The 21,230-nt window shown below is 32.1% G+C and overlaps 2 protein-coding genes across 2 annotated transcripts; both read right to left on the reverse strand.

The window, feature by feature from the left end:
- Position 1: 1 nt before the first annotated feature.
- LOC108467536 (U-box domain-containing protein 38) lies at positions 2 to 2,025 on the reverse strand. The gene has a single exon (XM_017768182.2). The coding sequence runs from the start codon at positions 1,910 to 1,912 to the stop codon at positions 266 to 268; it is 1,647 nt and encodes a 548-aa protein (XP_017623671.1). The 5' UTR covers positions 1,913 to 2,025; the 3' UTR covers positions 2 to 265.
- A 7,028-nt stretch (positions 2,026 to 9,053) lies between these two features.
- Positions 9,054 to 11,580, reverse strand: LOC108469119 (uncharacterized). Its single transcript, XM_017770007.2, has one exon. It carries the CDS (start codon positions 11,402 to 11,404, stop codon positions 9,161 to 9,163), a length of 2,244 nt encoding a protein of 747 aa, XP_017625496.1. The 5' UTR covers positions 11,405 to 11,580; the 3' UTR covers positions 9,054 to 9,160.
- Positions 11,581 to 21,230: the final 9,650 nt, after the last annotated feature.

The following is a 21,230-nucleotide window of genomic DNA, read 5'->3' on the forward strand; positions in this document are numbered from 1 at the left end:
GTTTCCAATTTCACTAATTTATAACATAAATCATATTTTCTTTTAAATACAAAAATCCAATCAAAGTCTAAAAACCTAAAAACCCAACAGGAAATTTACCTATACACATTAAAATCCCAAATTATCAACAAGTTTCTGGAAAAAAAAAACCCCTAGAAATTCACAAAATTTCTTCTCATAAACCTAAATTATCCTCTCTCTTATTACATTTACATACCCAATTACCCACCAACAAAAAAGAAAAAGGAAGGGAAGGAAAAAGGTGCTAGAAATCAGTAGAATTTGCAGCAAAATCATCTTTACCAACTCGGTTGCGAGTCCGACTGAGTCCACCCGACTCTAAAGCTGCTTCCCAATCAATCTCATCATCTTCATCTTCCTTTCTATCTCTCATCATCTGCAAAATCCTTTTGGCTTTGTCTTTGGCCCTTTCGCTCCCTCTCTCTTCCACCTCCCTTAAAACCTCCACCGCTCTAGCTTCTTTCGCCAATCCCTTGAACCTCATGCTACCGTGGCTCAGAGCAAACAACGCGGCAACACAGTTCTCCCGAGTTGCCTTGCAAACCAATTCGCTTTCTCTCAACATTCCCACTAATATCGCTACCGCATTGGCGTCCAGCATCGCTGATTTCCCCTCCGGGCAGGCAGCTAAATTACATAGTACCAGTAACACTCGACTAGCTGAATCCCCCGATTTCACCATCGATAACAGAGTCAAAACGGCGCCGAGTTTCACCAATTTAACTCGATTTGACTGAATCAAAGAGAGATGGTAAAGAGCGAGAGCTGAATCGTGCTGAGTGCGCTCGGACACCGATCTCAGAGCATGAAGCAGAGGTTGCAACGCGCCTAATACTCCAATCGCCATCTTATTTTCATCTTCTAAAGCTAAACTGAAGAGCGCGCCGGCAGCATGTTCTTGTGCCTCACTGGATCCCGCCTTTAACGCATCGATTAAAAGAGGAACAAACCCTGACCGTACGATCACGACCTTGTTCGATTTCTCCAATGAAAGATTAACTAGTGAAGCAATGGCGTTGGTTTGAACAACGCTGTATCTGGAAGTGATTAAAGATCGGAGAGCTGAAAGTAGCCGAGGGGAACAGAGAGAAACCCTAGCCTCTTCTTTAGTCCTCGTAATTTTCCTTAACAAAACCAGACCTGTTTCTTGCTCGAAAATATCGGAGCTTTTGAGCTTTAAAACGAGCTCTTGTTCTTCCAACGAAGAAGAAGATTGGGACTTGAGATTTGGAGCTTCAGACAAGGTAATTTCAGTAGAAGAAGATGAAGAACCGGAACCTGAGAAACACGCGGGGCGGGTAGAGAGTGGCAACGGCGTGTAGGGACTACTGGCAGTTACGATAACAGATTCATCGGACGAAGAGGAGGTGGAGGTGGAGCACAATAACCTACCGTTAACGGATGAACCTATTTCCGTGACGGCGTGGGAGAATAGAACAGGCGGATTTTCAGCCACCGCTTTCAAAAGTTCCCGTTCGGAGACCCGAATGTCAGGACCCGAAGTCAATCTCGAAGGAGTCTGTTCTTGAATCTTGGAAAGGACGATTTTTTCAACGGAGGAATAATCAGGTGGGGCAGGGTCCTGAGCATGGTGGTCACGACACCAAGCGAGGATGGTGGTTTTGATGGCGAGGTTAGGGATGATGGTGGAAAAGTCAGGGGTGGAGCCGTCTTGAAGAGTAGGGGTAAAGCCAAGGTCACGGCAGACTTGGATGGAGATTCGATCGAAGGATTGACCTGAAGGGATTACAACAGGGTCGAACATCAAAGACCCAGAAATTGGACAAAGGAATTCATGTGGAGGTTGGGTTTTGGATTTCTTTGGAGAAGATGATGAATTAGAACGTTGGTAAAATGAAAATATCCATCTGTGCTTTCCATTTCCTCCCATATCTAAACTTTTCTTGAGGGTTTTTTAGCAGCCAGAAATGGGGAAGGAGAGAATATATGAGCTGGAAAGCAAAGAGCAGATGTAAATGGTAAGCCTCACAACTATTTCTTCGAAAGATTAGGCTGGGTTTGTAGCGTCTAATTACTAAACTGTCCTTTTCTGGTTTTGGCTTTTTGCTGCCTTTGGTGGTCTTTTTGTTTGGGAGGCAGAAGGCTTAGTTTGATATTTCACTGTTTTTACTACTCTAGTATTATAATTTTAATTTTTGGTAAAGGTATAGAAAAGTTGACTGATTCTTTAGAATAATTGTTGGGAATGGATTTTGTTAGGGTTTATCTAAACAATCTGCACAAATCAGCTACATTTGAGCAGATAATTATTTATTTTTTACTTTTGCGTTAAAAAAACTAGTTTTTCTTTTTAACATTATATTCCACTGACTTGGTCCTCTCAAAAGTAATTTTTGTTTTTGTTTTTATTTTTTTAACGTATTTTTTTATTTTTAATTAATAATTATATAATGTTATATTGTTTAGTTGATTAAATCAATTTTATTAAGTTTAAGAGGTGTTGTTATGTCTTATTGAAAGGAATGTTATTTTAAAATTTTTATTCATATTGTCTTTAATTAATAACTATTTTATTTATGTACCTATTAAAATATGAATATATAATTGCATATTATTTATTGGATTAATTACATAAATATGCCCTTTTAAAAAAACAGGAATTTAGATATTTTTTAAATTTAGAGAAATAGATCAATTTTAGTGAGAAAAACTATTAACTATCCTAAAGATTAAACATGATGCACCAAGTTAAAATGCAGGATGTCGCCAGGGGATGGTTGAGGCCCTGGTTTCCTCTAAAATAAGAAATTTTCCATTTAAATTCTTTTAAAATTGATAAAATTATAAATTAATAAAGATAAAATTATACTTTGACCCTTAAAATGATAAAATATTTAATTTCTTTTGAAAATTATAAAGATATAGATTATTAAAAATGATGAAATTTCATTTTATTAACATAAAAATATACAATTCTCAAAAAAATTCCGTCCCTTTAAACAGATTTTCTAACTTCGCCATGTTGAAATGTATTTACCATTATTCTATAATGGAATTGCCATTATATGAGAATGAAATAAAGTTGTAATGAAATAGAATGAGTGTGGTAGTAATTTAGATTAGAATGAATATGATAATCGCACGTGTTTGGTCTAGTGGAATAGATAAGGTAATAGCATAAAGAAATCTTAAATGACAAATATATCCTTTAATTGATTTTTTTAAATATTAAAAATTTCAAACATATTAATATATTGATGACTAATATATCTTTTAATAAATTTATTATTTTATTTTTTAAAAGTGTGAGAAAATATTAAATTACAAAATATATAAAAGAAATTATAAAATGATTTAAATTATATCAATCACAAACTTAAATTTATATAAAATTATAAAATAATTATAATATATTTTAATTGATACATCTAACGAAACATGTGTATGGTTGAGTAAGAAAGTAACACTTTTTATTTTTCTAAATATTGTTATTTATTTAAAATAAGTAATTCATTCTAAAAAAACTGATTAACCTATTTTCAGCTTTATTTTCACAATAAAAAATGGGTTCATCTCTTGAAATATAAATATGTATGGTAATTAATGATGGATTGATGGAAAAATAAAAAGTAAATTAACATGGAAATAGTTTTCCTCTATTTGCAAACCTGTGTATGCATCTAGTTAGTTCTTTCAAGTGTAAACAAGTTGAAGTTAAATTATAAAAGAATTTGAGAGAAAAAGTGTGGTTTCATAATAAAGGACTAAATTATTAGAAAAATAAAACTTTTCTTCACCTATTTATAGCTAATGTGAGAAGCAATGGATGGATAGAGAAATTTCTACATTTTTCTTTAAAAACATCTTATATTAATTAATTAATCAAATGTTACTATATTTTATAAAATAATAAAATATTCAACTAACTAAATTTCAACACTTTTCATCATTAATTATTATACCATATAATTATCTAATTTGGGTATTGGTCATTTTACCCATCATATTTCTTCAAAATCTCATCCTTGAGTCACAACTCAATTTTGATTAAATTTCAATTTTAGTCCCTTTTATTTCTATACCTATCCAATTTAGTCCTTTCATGACAATTCCATGTCATAAGAAATCGGATTATTTTCATTATTGGTCCTTTAACTTACTAATTTTTACACTTTAACCTCTCAAATTTTGAATATTAACCATAAGCATTTCATGATTTTATAATTTAGTCCTTGTTTGAGATTAATGTATCACACCATACTTCTTAATTCAATTTTTTCTTGGCATCACTAAACCTTTATTTTATCATCTTTATATCATTTTCTCACTTTTCCAGAAAAATCTATTATACATCATTCTATTTAATACTACTTTTATATTATATTGATTTTAGGGGTGTTAATTGGGTGGCAAGCTTCTACCAATGAAAAGTAGTCCATATTAGCCATTGTTGCACTTGAATTCCAATTGTTATGAAGATCCAAAGTTGAAATAATGAAGATGTTCAAAAAGCATAAGAGCGCCACACAAAGAGTTAATAATTATCACAACAATTTGCAACAAAACAAATCAAATTAAAATACCTCACATACAACAGACAGATACTCCCAGAACTTTTGAAGGTAAAGTAGTATTTCTGGGACCAACATGAAAATCTTTACTAGGTAGGCAAGTCAATGGCATCTGTTGCAGCTTATGGCATCATGGGTCGTCGTTTGTGATGTGTGGTACCTGGAGACCTAGCGAAACACCAATCGAATTTGCAGAGAGGTATGCTTAAGTCATCTCTTTGTATTAATAGACACAAAGTCTGGCCTTAGTATCGTTATCTAGAAAGCAATAGCTTTGATTCAGTTGATATCCTTCTATACAGGGTCAGAGACATACGAACAAATAAAGAACTATTGTTAGTCTCAGCATACTCTATTTAGCTGCTGACTAAGGCTCTACTTCATATTCCTCGTTCCTGTTATTTTGTTGATACTTTAATTTTATTTTTAATCTATTTCACCAGTTCACAGTAACATCTTCTGCAGGAAAAGAAGTCAGCAGCGAGCATCCCTCTCCAAGCTCGAACTGCAGCTTCAAGTTGACATAAATATGTGAAGTTATTTTCCTTTGACATTGGTATGTTCGCATAATTCATTGTCATTGGCTATCTCGAAATAAGTTCCTTCTCAAGCCACCTATTTTGTTGTTCTAAATAGCTTGCTCTGATAGTTGCTGGTCAACTGCACTTTATTAATTCATAAAACTGGCTATATGGAGATGAAAATGCCACCCAAAATGGAGCACTAAAAAACTTGACAATTCGATTTAAGCATAATCCTTTTTTTTCCCTTGACTAGCACGATTTGAAGTTAAAATAGCTAAACAGGATCCTCTTCACCCTGTCAGCAACCATTGAAACTATGAAACTCTTTCTTTTTGCAATTCATAGAACTTATCTCACTCAGGTTCATGAATCTTCGGCTTCAATCTCTCTCATCAGCATTTCCGTATATATGACCACACCCTCACAAATTCAGCTGCGCATGGTTTTTCGAATCTCCAGTCCGATTCCTCCTTAGGAGGAAGGTGTCCTTGTTGTGTTTTTTGACAAAGATGAATGGTGGTTAACAGAAGCTTGAGCAACAATGCTGTCTATTTGCTGGAGAAAATAAATAGAATCGGGTTTGGAGAGCAAAAATGAAACACAAAGAAAAGAGAGTATTTTGATGAAATTCAATGATTTCATTAACAACCTAAATAAAGGCCATTACATATACCAGCTCATGAGCCGGTCAAAATGTCACTTACATTATCTAAACATCACCTGCTACCGCTAAGGCCCCGTTTGGCTCTACTTGTTTGATGGACTTTTGTCAAAAAAGTACTTTTTTGTTAAAAGCATTAAAGAACAGTCTTCATTTTTGCCACTTTTTCAACTTAAAATAAACACTTCTTCACAGATGAAAAAGCAGCAATTTTGCCACTTTTTCTCAGCCAAAAATGCTTTTGGTCTTATATTACTTTTTTAACCTTCTTTTTTTTAGTTTTCAAATAGACGGTAGACCCCTTTTTTATATTATTTAGAATTGTTACTTATAATTATTTAAAATTAATATTATATATTAAAATATTAACAATAAGTTATAATAAAATATTTTTTATGTTATTACTAAAATATCATAATATTAACTAATTTGAATATTATTTAAATGCATATTTGTTACTTTATAATATCATGTCTAAAATTGACATTTTATTTCTCAAAAGTACTTTTTGACAGCAATACCAAACACTCAAATTTTAAACTAAACTTTTCAAAAGCACTTCTCAAAAGCACTTTTCCACAGCACTTTTCAAAAGCATTATCAAACTAGCCATAAATACATTAAAACTTGAAAAATGAAACTTGTACACTTTAACAAAGTTGATTTATCAGCTCAAACACTACCTAATCACATTAAATACATCACCAACTAAGTTCAAAACAAACTAGATTACATGACATCAACTAAACTAAAAAAAAAAACTTGCTATTACAACAAATTTAAGTACCGAAATAAATACATTAAGCTAAATTAAGCCTATTAAACAAAATTCACGTCAGTTGCTTTATTACCCTTGTCAATACTGAAATACTGACAAGTATACTGTCAAGATATACATTTCAATACTGAAATACTGATAAGTATAGAGTTGGTACTTAAATTTGTTCTTTTCTCTCATGCACATCTCTAAAGAATGCACCTCAGCCACCAAGCGTCTCATCTCGTCGAAAGAATTAAAAAGTTTTTCGCAATCACTACATTGGTAGTTGCCAGGTTTATCTCGCTTGGCTTTCGGCGCCATTTGCAGGAGGAGTTCTTTTCTTTCTTGGGGAAAAGAAATGACAGAGAGAAATTTGTAACGAAAATAACATATAATTTGGAGAAAAAAGAGAGAGAGAGAGAGTTGAGAGAATATGAGCGAAAGAGACTGACAATTCTGTTAACGAAATTGCTTGACCACCTTCAGGTGTAAAAACTCACGTCAGTTGCTTTATTACCCTTGTTCTCTTTATTACCCTTGTTCTTTATTGTTTTTATTTTTAGTTTTATAGAAATTATTTTAAAAAAAATTAAGACATGTATTTGGATATTTCCTTTCAACTACAACAATATTCTATTATTTATTTGATATGACATAAATAGTTGAAGAGAATTCCTCGAATAAAAAATGAATCATGGGAGTGTGTGACTTGAACTATTGATTGGGCCGTACAGAAATATGCTTTTATCTGCTACATTGGAATTCACAACTAAATGTGTCTTTGTTTTAACCACCGTGTAAGTCCCATACAAAAGATAGGCTGGTTCGCTTGAAGAGAATCTTTTCTATGATCAGACCTGACGATGTTGTGTATAAATAGGGCTCCGTAAGATCCAGTAGAATAAGTGATTCAGCATAATCTAAATTAGATTTTAATTTTTTTTTTTTTTACTTTCTTATCTTAATAGTATGAAAATGCATTTATTTCTTCTGCATCGACCCGATTTAATTATACTATCAGAGTGAAACAAGGGATCTAAAGAAGAGCAAAGGCTAGACTATATTAGTAACAAGTAAATCCTTTGCATGTAAAAAATCTCAATATATTTTTAGGATAAAGGTGAACCGCAAGGCTTAAGACGACCCATAAAGCACTTGATCACGATCAATTTTGTACGCCGAGAACAAGGGTAATAAAACAACTGACGTGAGTTTTTTTTAATAGGCTTAATTTATGATTTAGCCCTTAATGTATTTATTTCGTTACTTAAATTTGTTTTTTTCAATTTAGTACTTAAAAGCATCAATTATATTTATTAGATTGTTATATAAAATTATATAAAAATATCTAATTATACTTTTAATTTCTGTAAAACTATAAAAAAAAAAAAGGGTAATAAAGATACTGATGTCAGCTTTTTGACATTGGTATGTCAAGTTATTTTCATTCGACATTGGTATGTTTGCTTAATTCATTGTCATTGGGTATCTTGAAAAAAGTTCCTTTCCCGAGCCACCTATTTTGTTGTTCTAAATAGCTTGGTCTGATAGTTGCCGGTCAAGTGCACTTTGTTAATCCATAAAACTGGCTGTATGGAGATGAAAATGCGACCCAAAACGGAGCACTAAAAAACTTGAAAATTCGATTTAAGCATAATCCTTTTTTTCCCTTGACTAGCACGATTTGAATTTAAAATAGCCAAACAGGAAATCAAAACATTGAGGCTTATATTCCTGATGGTAACAAATGTACATGATTACATCCAGCGAATCCTCTTCACCCTGTCAGCAACCATTGAAACTATGAAACTTTTTCTTTTTGCAATTCATAGAACTTATCTCACACAGGGTCATGAATCTTCGGCTTCAATCTCTCTCATGAGCATTTCCGTATATATGACTTAAATGCATGGAATGCTGGACATATCCAAGGGGTTTATTGGAAATTGCATACTTATATAGCTATGGCAGTGGTATTTGGTAGGTGTTTAAAGTTTACAAAGACTCTTTGTAGAATGTTTATAATGCGAATGGAGTTAAGATGAAAATTTTGGATCTTTAATTTTTTTTTAGTTTCCCTTCGTTGAAAAAATTATTCATAGAATATTTAGATCTTACTAGTTTCAACACAACCGAAAAAGCAATTCGAGGTCTCTATAACGATGGAGAACATTTTCACCACCCTTTCTCAAGCAATAAGAATAGCATTCTTCTTGACTTTAATACGAAGAGTTGAGACAAAGGAGGCGAAGAGCGGCCACAAAAAGCATGTTTATCTGATATTGTTTCAGATTTCGAGTAACAACGGCTACATACGCTCAATAATCCTTAAAGCAGAGGAGGTATTCCCCCGCCCGTTCCTGGATGTGGAGACTGTTATACGTAATGTGGTGTCACCTGAACTAATGAATTTGGCCACATGAACCGTTGGATTCCACTTGTTCCAGCTACTGGGTGAGGTCAATAACTAAGAAGCGATGACTTATTTGGCTAACAGAACACTTGGCCATCACTATGCTTTTGATAACTGATATGGAAGGAGCAGACAACTGACATAAGAAAACATAGTTGTTCTTGTATAGAAAAAGGGAAAGATTAATGTTTAAGATACAAATAGTAATAATGACATAAAACATAAAACTATAAAACTACATGCACTAGATCAGCTTAACGTTAAAGCAGTCCACTCAAAACCATTCATGTCTACTTCTGGAAATGGCAAAGAAACAGAAATACTCCCATCTTCAAAGTCAAAAGCATAAACATTTTCATCATCTGGAAAAGAATCGATAAAGTATATACAGTTTCCTTTTCCTTTCTCCATGCATGAGCTTGCAACGCAGCAACTATCTCCATAACAAAAGAAAGCAATATTCTCTCCTAGGCATCCCACCTTCTCCCATATTTTTCTTGTCAAACTTAACTTGAAAACTTCCACTTCTGTAATTTTGCTTGCATTTTCAGTACACTCACCACGTAAATTTATTCGAACCACGAAAATTTCGTCACATGATTCAACCATGTAAATCTTATTATCTACGGTTCCAAGGGAGGTTGCTAAGGGTAACTTAACTCTAACCCATACACCTCTTTTCACAAACTTCACTTGAAAAATTGGATCAAAATCTATTTTCACCAAGTTTGACCTAGCTATTAGCCCATAAATCTTACCTTGGTAGCCAGTTAAATGTGCGATTCTACCTTTAGTTAGGATCTTCGGTTCTATTTCCTCGTCCTCCTCCTCCTCCTCATCATCATAATCCAAATCTGTTGAATTTTCGGATTCATCCGAGCTAGAATTCACCTCTTCCTCCTCGTCTTCCTCATTATCAGAATCTGTTGAATTTTGTGATTCATCCGAGCTGGAACTCACCGTTACAATTGTCCATTCACTCTCACCAGGCCTACAGTAAATAAAATCGACCCTACTACCATTTTCAAAAGAATAATAATCAATAAGCAAGACAATACAACTAGGATCTTTAGGAGACGATGAGATTGCACATTGATCGAATATTTTGGGTAGTCGAGGGAGATGGATCTTCTCCATGCTTTGCGGATTAATTAACAAACAATCCGAATAGCCCCAGTCAACCTGAAATAACCAACCGAAAGCACATTTTACTGTGCGCATTTGGCGAACTTCAAGTATCCGCTTAGCATTGTGAGAGGTATTGAACATGTTAAAGACGAGTTGATTGTTCGAGTGCTCAAGATTTGTGAGGACAAATGAGGGATGTGTGTGGGGTGCCCCCACGACGGTCACTCTTCCGCTAGAAGGAATAAAATTCTCACGATTCGGAAACCATCTAAGCTCATCGTCCCTATAAACTTCCAAAGCGGTTGGTGTAATCCAAGCACAATGTAACATCCGTTTTGTATTATACAAATCTTTTCTAGGTAATGCTACCCCAAGTGAGTGAAATTTACGTGAGGCAAGAGAATAAAACAGCCCATTACCTCCATTGTCGAAGTTCGGAAAATATATAGTATTCCCCATAGAATGAGTTCGCATGCACATACTACCTGTTCGACTAGCAAAAATCATCTCATCTCCCAAGTTTTGAACTTCTTCCCACCTAATCTCATAGTGATAATTAAGTCGAAAAACCCTGACATACTCTCCAATATGGCCCATACAGATCGAAATCAGTTCTCCGTTGGACTCAACTAAAAAGTTCTCTTGAATTGAGTCACAAGGATGTTTTAGCTTGACAATTATCTTCCAACAACGCCTTCCCCTTTTGCTGGGGTCGAAGATGCCCAATTTTCCATCTATGCCCAAACAATAGAAAGCACCCTTGTAGAAAACAGGATTACCATGGGATGTATAGAACCTTACATTATTTGTCTTGTAACGGACGTTTGGCCATGAACTTTCTCCTCGATGAATGATTGTTACGTCACTTACTGTTGGAGAATCATCTAGAATACCGAAAACCATGCAATTAGGTGAAGTGGGTGGAGTGGAGAAGCACATTCTGCCATACTCTTCTAAGGTGTGACGTTGTATGTTTGGTAAGTCAATCCTTTGATTGGTGAATGGATGGAAGAAAAAGAGTCGAGTATCTTGACACATGAGCAACCAGCCGTAGTTGGAGAAGAAAATTCTTGCATCAATCAATTCATCAGGAATCTGAGCAACATATGTGTCATTGTAAAAAGGGTCATAGAATTTGCACTTGGAATTGTTACCGGAGAAGTGGAAAAGAGACGGATACGGACTTGCAGAAGGATTGGAGATGGATCTCAGTGGAGGTGGAGCTGACCTCCACGAACGACAAACAGCTAGCAAATTGGCATAATCTTTACCAAAAAGATGAGAAAGGACGATAGTTAAAACATCACCAGGGAGGTTACACCATTGTACCACCTGTTCAGCTGTTGAGAATCTACACTTGGCCATGGAACCCTAATTCCTTCTTCTTTCTAAAAACACACAAAAATTCTTAATTAATAGACTCGGAGTGAAAGATGAGAGAAAAAAACGACTCAAGAGTTGTAGTGAATAGGGCGGCAAGAGTCCAGTTTTATAGTTACTCCAGCTGTTAAGAATCAAGTTTTAACCCTAATACCCACTCAGACCCTAACAAGGATTTTTTTTTTTTGAAAATAAATGTGGGAGTTTTCCATTATTAAAAGGCCAAGCCGAACAGTATACAAATCCTAGAGTAAAAAACTGTTCTAAAAGGAAAAAACCAACCTAAAAGCAATCCTAATGGCCCTTGTCTAATCGGCCCAAAACCAAAATACTAATAAAACTAAAGGGTAAAAATATATTCCCTTCTATTTATGTTTCTTGTTTATGTTACATATTGTTAAATAATGTTACATATTCCCTTCTATTTATGTTTCTTTTGTTATGGACATAGTTGCTGCGTTGCAAGCTCATGCATGGAGAAAGGAAAAGGAAGCTGTATATACTTTATCGCTTCTTTTCTAGATGATGAAAATGTTTATGCTTTGGGCTTTGAAGATGGGAGTATTTCTGTTTCTTTGCCATTCCAGAAGTAGACATGAATGGTTTTGAGTGGACTGCTTTAACGTTAAGCTCATCTAATACATGTATCTTTATAGTTTTATGTTTTATCATTATTACTATTTGTATCTTAAACATTATTCTCTGTTTTTTTTGTATACAAGAACAATTATGTTTTCTTATTTCCCATTAATTATTTCAGTTGTCTGTTCCTTCCATATCGGCTATCAAAAGTATATAAAGTATACGAGAACATTATTCTTCCTTTAGAATCAAACTGGTTTTCCTTTTTCACTCTCTTAAAAAAAAAATTAAGACTAATTGAGCTAAAACTCCTACACATGATGAGATTCCAAAACTTATGCATATAATTCTACATGATAAATCTTAAACTTGGGTACTCAAAACTCAGGACTTTCACCTTTGCCAACTATATATTTTTGTTCAAACTCTTTCTCTCTCTAGTATGTCAAGCGAATTTATGAGATTAGATAAGTAACATTTTGACTAATTTATAGCTCATCCACATTTTTTTATTCTTTTTTTTTATAATTTTGACCATGTTTATTTTAGTTGGATGAACGCAGAATAAATTTTTGGGTAAATTAATCATTTATATATGGTTTAAATTATATTTTAGTCTCTAATTTTTTTAAAAAGTTACGGTATGATTAACGTTATTAATTTGTTACATTTTGATTTTTGAACGATTACTTATTATTAATGATGCAACAACAAGCTGACTTAACACGTTATATCAATGTTTTGACAAAAATTTAAATCAAAATTTATAGGTAATCTCTAAAATTTTCTTTTGAGAAGTTTTATTTTCTTTTGTTGGCTTAAATACATGTTTATTCCTTAAACTTGACTCATTCTCGATACTTATAGTTTGGAAAACTATAAGAATATAAAAATAAAAAAATCTAATAAAATTTAAAATTCCTAAATAATATAAATATATACAAAACTTGAAAGAAAATCAAACTCAAGAATATCTAATAAAAATAAAGCTAATAGAGAATACCTTAAACTCTTTCAAATAATTTCTTTTAATATTTTTTATCCTAAAAAACCCAAATTTAGAAAATTATAAAATTATAAAATAAAAATTGATAGGTACTACCAAAATAAAATTTCATACCCAAAAACTGAAAGTAGGATCGATCCCATTTAGACTAGACTAATCAAAATTAAATTATTACACTATCGACTATAGTTAATAATTTAGTATTCAAAATGAAACAAATCGATAACATTAATGTTCATATCATAACTTTGAGGGCTTGAAAGGAATGGAAAAATTTCGTTCTACTCCACTAATTCACAACTTGTAAACTTTGATGGGGAGCATATAATAATAGCATGCTACATTTGGACTGGGTTTTGATTTTTGATATCGCCAATGACACTTAAAAAGTTTAACATGAACCAATTAAGGGTCAAGAAAGGCATGGTTTTAGTTCCTCAGTTGATTGCATTTTGAGAATTTGCATGCAATACTTGACTGGATCTCCTTATCATCAATCACTAACCAGATTTGTTATCTATCTATTTACTGGGATGAAAATTGAGATATTTAAGTTTGAAGAGTGCAGTAGACTTCAATTGTGAGATTAAAGCTGATGAAGAAGTGGTAATAAGGGGATACTAACAACCGGGGAACAAATAGTATGCAAGGACTTTGAAAATTTTCTTATGCTCACACAAAATCTATGCCCACCAACACCTATCTCATTCCAGCTACCTGGTTCGGTCAATAAACAAGAACCAACCATTTATTTGGCAAATAGAATACTTGAAGTCATTGTGAAGAAAATTTTCAAAGTCCTTACATACTATTTTCACACAAGTTGTTAGTATCCCTTTATTACCACTTTTTCATCAGCTTCAATCTCACAATGAAGTCTCTTGCACTCTTTCAACTCGAATATCTCAATTTCCATCCCTCAAGAATAGATAGAAAGATGAAATATGATGACTCAAAGCTTTTCTAATAGAGATTTCGGTATTAAATCCTGGAATAAAGGTTTAATGGCATGAATAATATGCCATTGCCTTTCCCTCTCTTAATACAATACCATTTTCCAAATGCACTCATTGTTTATTCACCTTAAAAATATTAATATCTCCTTTACTACCTTTGATTTTTTTTTTACCTTTTACAATCAATTTCTATGTTTTCACCACATTTCATATTTAATAACATATATAAACTTCCTAATTAGTTGCACTTACCAAAACAATCAAGTTCTCAACTAGATGAATAAAGTATGATTGTTTTATCAATAGTTGAGACCCAATCAGGAGACGTTTAGATATATATTCCTACTAATGTAATTTCCATTACAGATAGACAAATATTCTTATCCGACGATCTATTCATTGCTAGAATCAAACCTGCTATTACTGTGGAGATTTTCGTCCGCAGAGTGGGACTCGTAGCTCAAATTAAAGCTATGGAACAATTTATTGGTAAATCAAAATTGGAATTGGCCTAATTCACAAAATTAGAAACTTTTATGCATGTGCGTCACACGTGTAATATACTTAGAAAACAATGAATGGAGTTAGCTGGATTTATAGGTTCTAGATTAGGATGCATCTATTAACTAACGTTAGACCTTCACATAATGTGCAGCCATATTTGGCATTTGCAAAATGGATAACGCATGCATAGCATGCACGTGATTCTTAATTTTCAAAGAATCTTTCAAATAGAAAACACGTACATAGCATAAACATAATTAATAATTTTCAAGGACTTCTTATGCTACAATAAATAAAGAACTCTTCAAACCACACAATCAATGTTCACATCTATCATTCTAAAAAAACTCTCTATTATGCATTTGAAGTTTAATTGGGGGGATGCGAAGGAAAGCACTAGTATATTAAGTTTTCTTTAGACAACATGGTGACTAATGAACAAGAATAGAATGTATTGGACTTAGATATATCGATTTATTAATATTAATTCAAAGATAATTTAACCATAAATACATTTATGCATTGTAATCCATATACATACATTTTACTTTACACATGTCTTCCTATTTCAAATCGAGAAGGGCAAGCTCGGACACATAAAAATCTATAAATTTAAGAGAAATGTCATTTTTATGAATCCATCTAATTTAGTAGCGATTTGCAATATCAATTTTTATTTTAAAGAGTAAAGTTTTCGAGAAGTCCTTCATCCTACATTTCATATCTCAGATAAACTATATTAACAAAAATCTCTTCATTTTAACTAAAAGTATTGATACATTATACTCATATTACAAATCATGAAATAGACTTGTTAACTTTCTATACAAAACCTTAATTATTCTATCATAAATAAAGAACTTTTTAAACCACGTAATCAATGCTTAATCTTTCTAAGAAACTGTATTAAGCATTTGAAGTTTATTATAATGAAAAGCTTAAATAAAATTAGCAATACATCTTGCTAATTGCAATCTATAGATATAGTTAGACAGAGCAAACATCATGGATGTGAGATCGTAATGATTCAATGTCTTTTTAGAATATATAAATTGCTTCAAATTTAGATCAATTTATTATCTACATTAAATTAGATTATTGTTAGAAATTCAAATCGATTAAATATTTGAATTTAGTAAATTACTTTAACAAAAAGTTTTAAATTATAAATAAGATAATGGTATTATCCATAAAAATACTAAAGTATATCTATAAAAATTTAGACGCTTCAAAAAATAAAATCTCACAATCTCTTAATATTCTTATTTATAAGTCCCTATACTTTATTAGTTAATAATAACCAAGTTGAGAGGTAAAACTTATGCATTGAACTCAAAAAACTAATGTGATGTACATTTGAACTCTTATGTTTAAAAATTCTATAAATACCATGCATATTACCTTTAACTCGTATTCTTGATTTGTTAAATTAACGAATATCCACATTTAATTCTAAAAAGTAATTTAGATACTCACGAGTTTAATGTATTTCGAAACACTCTTGGAGTTCTGACTAAATATTATTAAATGAAAAAAATGCTTGACTCTATTTTTAGAGCTAAATGTCTTTCAAAACACTCATCTTCTCAGTAGAAAGTTCCGGGTTGATGTTCTTCCTTTGACGAGTCCTATTCCTTCAGTTCTTGTCGTCTAATTCCTATGGAGAATGCTCTCCAAATGCCCTTATTTTCTTCTTCTCACTTTTCTTTTATATGCAATTCCCTAGGAAGAGATAGCAAAAGCCTTTTGCCCCATCAGATTAGAAATTCTAGATCTTTAAATCTGACATTCTTGATGCCGGTGCTTTGCCCCTTGCTTTGAATTGTGGGTTGATCCTGTGATAAATAATTCATTAGGCCATTATTTTATTAAAAAAGGGTAGTTGTTATTAAATCAATATTGTTTTTGTAGATTAGAAGATAGTTGAAGCCACGACAGTCGGTATACCGATTGGCAAAAATCAAGGTAGAGATACTTACTTTGGGGGGCCTTGAAGGCAATGGAAAATTTTTATATAATTCACAACTTGTAAACTTTCATGAGGAGCATATTGGGTTTTGATTTTTTATCTGACAAGTGGGATATAACAAGTTTAACATGAACCAATTAAGGGTCAAGAAAGGCATGGTTTCATATTCTTAATTGATCACATTTTAAGAAGTTGCGTGCAATACTTGGTTGGATCTGCGCATCATCAACCACCAACCATATTTCTTATCTATCTATTTTCTGGGATGAAAATTGAGATATTTAAGTTTGAAGAGTGCAAGAGACTTCAATTGTGAGATGGAAGCTGGTAAAGAACTGGTAATAAGGTGATACTGACTACCAAAGAGCAAATAGTATGCAAGGACTTTGAAATTTTTCTTATGCTCACAAAAAATCTATGTCGGTCCACCGACACTATTAATCTCATTCCATCTACCTAGTCCCGTCAATAAACAAGAACCAACTACTTATTTGGCAAACGGAATGCTTGAAGCCATTGTGAAGAAAAATCTCAAAGTCATTGCATACTATTTTCTCACCAGTAGTCAATATCCCCTTATTACTAGTTTTCTTTATCAGCTTCAATCTCACAATGAAGTCTCTTGCACTCTTTCAAATCGAATATCTCAATTTTCATCCCTGCAGAATAGATAGAAAGATGAAATATGATATTCAAAACTTTTCTAACAGAGATTTCAGTATTAAGTCCTGAAATAAAGGTTTAATGGAATGAACCATTTGCCATTGCCTTTCCCTCTCTTAATCAAAGAGATGAAGTTTTTCTCATCAAATAAAGATGTTGCTTTGAAACTTACCACTACGACTTATATAATTGTCAATGCCTTAATTCAATACCACTTTCCAAATGTACTCATTAATATCTCATTTACTACCTTGGATTTTTTTCCTTTTAAAGCAAATTTTTATGTTTCCCCCAGATTCCCTATTTAATAGTATATATAAACTTGCAAGTAATAAAAGCTAATTAGTTGCACTTACCAAAACAAACAAGTTGTCAAGCTTATCCAGAAGTTATTTTTTATTTGCATTTACGTTTTCTAGAAAGAGCCGCTAAATAAAGTTCTCAACTAGATGAATGAAGTATGATTGTTTTATCAATAGTTGAGACCCAATCAGGAGATATTTAGACATATATTCCTACTACTGTAATTTCCATTACAGATAGACAAACATTCTTATCCGACAATCTATTTATTGCTGGAATCAAAATTGCTATTATTGTGGAGATTTTCGTCACCAGAGTGGGACCCATAGCTCAAATTAAAACTATGAAACAATTTATTAGTAAATCAAATTTGGAATTTGCCTAACTCACAAAATTAGAAGCCTTTATACATGTGCGTCACACGTGTAATACATGTAGAAAACAATGAATGGAGTTAGTTGGATTTATAAGTTCTAGATTAGGATGCATCTATTAACTAACGTTAGACATTCACATAATGTGTAGCCATATTTGGCATTTGCAAATGGATAACGCATGCATAGCATGCACGTGATTCTTAATTCTAAAAGAATTTTTCAAATAGAAAATACGTACATAGCAAACACGTAATTAATAATTTTCAAGTACCTCTTATGGTACCATAAATAAAGAACTTTTCAATCCACACAATCAATGTTCACATCCATCATTCTAAATAAACTCTCTATTATGCATTTGAAGTTTAATTGGGGGAATGCGAATGAAAGCACTAGTATATTAAGTTTTCTTTAGCCAACATGGTGACTAGTGAACAAGGTTAGATTGTATTGGACTTAGATATATTGATTTATTAATATTAATTCAAAGATAATTTAACCATAGATGCATTTATGTGTTGTAATCCATGTATATACATTTTACTTTACACGTGTCTTCCTATTTCAAATAGAGAAGGGAAAGCTCAGACACATAAAAACCTATAAATTTAAGAGAAATATCATTTTTATGAATCTATCTAATTTAGTAGCGATTTGCAATATCAATTTTTATTTTAAAGAGTAAAGCTTTCGAGAAGTCTTTCATGCTACATTTCATATCTCAGATAAACTATATTAACAAAAATCTCTTCATTTTAACTAAAAGTATGGATACAATAAACTCATATTGCAAATCATGAAAAAGACTTGTTAACTTTCTATATAAAACCTTAATTGTTCTATTGTAAATAAAGAACTTTTTTAAATTATAGATCAATGCTTAATCTTTCTAAGAAACTGTATTATGCATTTGAAGTTTATTATAATGAAAAAGCTTAAATAAATTTAGCAATACATCTTGCTAATTGCAATCTATAGACTTAGTTAGGCAGAGCAAACAACATGGATGTGAGATCGTAACGATTCAATGTCTTTTTGGAATATGTAAATTGCTTTAAATTTAAATCAATTTATTATCTATATGAAATTTTATTATTACTATTAGAAATTGAATCGATTAAATATTTGAATTTAGTAAATTACTTTAACAAAAAGTTTTAAATTATAAATAAGACGATGGTATTATCTACAAAATACTAAAGTATATCTATAAAAAATTGAGACATTTCAAAACAATAAAATCTCACAATCTCTTAACATTCTTATTTATAAGACGCTAAACTTCATTAGTTAACAATAACCAAGTTGAGAGGTTAAACTTATGCATTGAACTCAAAAAACTAATGTGACGTACATTTGAACTCTGATATTTAAAAATTCTATAAATACCATGCATGTTACCTTCAACTCGTATTCTTGATTCGTTAAATTTAAGAATATCCAAAATTAATTCTACAATATTCGAATGCGTAAAAAGTAATTTAGATACTCAGGAGTTTAATGTATTTTGAAACACTCTTGGAGTTTTTACTAAATATTATTAAATAAATAAATGTTTGACTCCATTTTTAGAGTTAAATGTATTTCAAAACACTCATCTTCTCAGTAGAAAGTTCTGGGTTTATGTTCTTCCTTCGATGAGTCCTGTTCCTTCAATTCTTACTTTCTAATTCCTATGGAGAATGCTCTCCAAATGCCCTTATTTTCTTCTTCTCTCTTTTCTTTTATATGCAATTCCCTAGGAAGAGATAGCGAAAGCCTTTTGCCCTATTAGATTAGAAATTCAAGATCTTTAAATCTGACATTCTTGATGTCGATACTTTGTCCCTTACTTTGAATTGTGGGTCGGTCCTGTGATAAATAAATCATTATGCCATTATTTTATTAAAAAATTGTAGTTATTATTAAATCAATATTGTTTTTGTAGATTAGAAGATAGTTGAAATCACGACACTCTTTATACCGATTGGCAAAAATCAAGGTAGAGATACTTACTTTGGGGGGCCTTGAAGGCAATGGAAAATTTTCATTTTGCTCCAATAATTCACAACTTGTAAACTTTCATGAGGAGCATATTGGGCTTTGATTTTTTATATGACAAGTGGGATCTAACAAGTTTAACACGAACCAATTAAGGGTAAAGAAAGGCATGGTTTCAGATTCCCAATTGATCACATTTTAAGAAGCTGTGTGCAAGACTTGGTTGGGTCTACGCATCATCAACCACCAACCATATTTTTTGTCTATCTATTTGCTGGGATGAAAATTGAGATATTTAAGTTTGAAGAGTGCAGGAGACTTCAATTGTGAGATGACAGTTAGTAAAGAACTGGTAATAAGGGGATACTAACTACTGGGAGCAAATAGTATGCAAGGACTTCGAAATTTTGCTTATGCTCACACAAAATCTATTCCCACCGACCCATTAATCTCATTCCAGCTACCTGGTCCCATCAATAAACAAGAACCAACTACTTATTTGGCAAACAGAATGCTTGAAGCCATTGTGAAGAAAAATCTCAAAGTTGTTGCATACTATTTTCACACCAGTTGTCAGTATCCCTTTATTACCAGTTTTCTTTATCAGCTTCAATCTCACAATGAAGTCTTTTTCACTCCTTCAACTTGAATATCTCAATTTCTATCCTTGCAAAATAGATAGAAAGATGAAATATGATGATTCAAAGCTTTTCTAACGGAGATTTCATATTAAATCCTGGAATAGAGGTTTAATGGAATGAACCATTTGCTATTGCCTTTCCCTCTCTTAATCAAAGATATGAGGTTTTTCTCATCAAATAAAGAAGTTGCTTAAACTTAATGTACGTTATATAGTTGAAACTTACTACTGTGACTTGTATAATTGTCAATGCCTTAATTCAATACTACTTTCCAAATGCATTCATTAATATCTCATTTACTACCTTGGATTTTTTTCCTTTTAAAGTAAATTTTTATGTTTCTTTCAGATTCCCTATTTAATAGCATATATAAACTTGAAAGTAATAAAAGCTAATTAGTTGCACTTACCAAAACAAACAAGTTGTCAAGCTTATCCAGAAGTTATTTTCTATTTGCATTTACATTTTTTAGAAAGAGTCGCTAAATAAAGTTCTCAACTAGATGAATGAAGTATGACTGTTTTATCAATAGTTGAGACCCAATCAGGAGACGTTTAGACATATATTCCTACTAATTTAATTTCCATTAGAGATAGACAAATATTCTTATCCAACGATCTATTTATTGTTGGAACCAAAACTGCTATTACTGTAGAGATTTTCGTCTCCAGAGTGGGATCCATAGCTCAAACTAAAGATATAGAACAATTTATTAGTAAATCAAAATTGGAATTGGCCTAATTCGTAAAATTAGAAACCTTTATGCATGTGCGTTACACGTGTAATACACGTAAAAAACAATGAATGGAGTTAGTTGGATTTATAAGTTT

The sequence above is a fragment of the Gossypium arboreum genome, chromosome 8 (assembly GCF_025698485.1).
Source record: "Gossypium arboreum isolate Shixiya-1 chromosome 8, ASM2569848v2, whole genome shotgun sequence".
NCBI lineage: Eukaryota > Viridiplantae > Streptophyta > Magnoliopsida > Malvales > Malvaceae > Gossypium > Gossypium arboreum.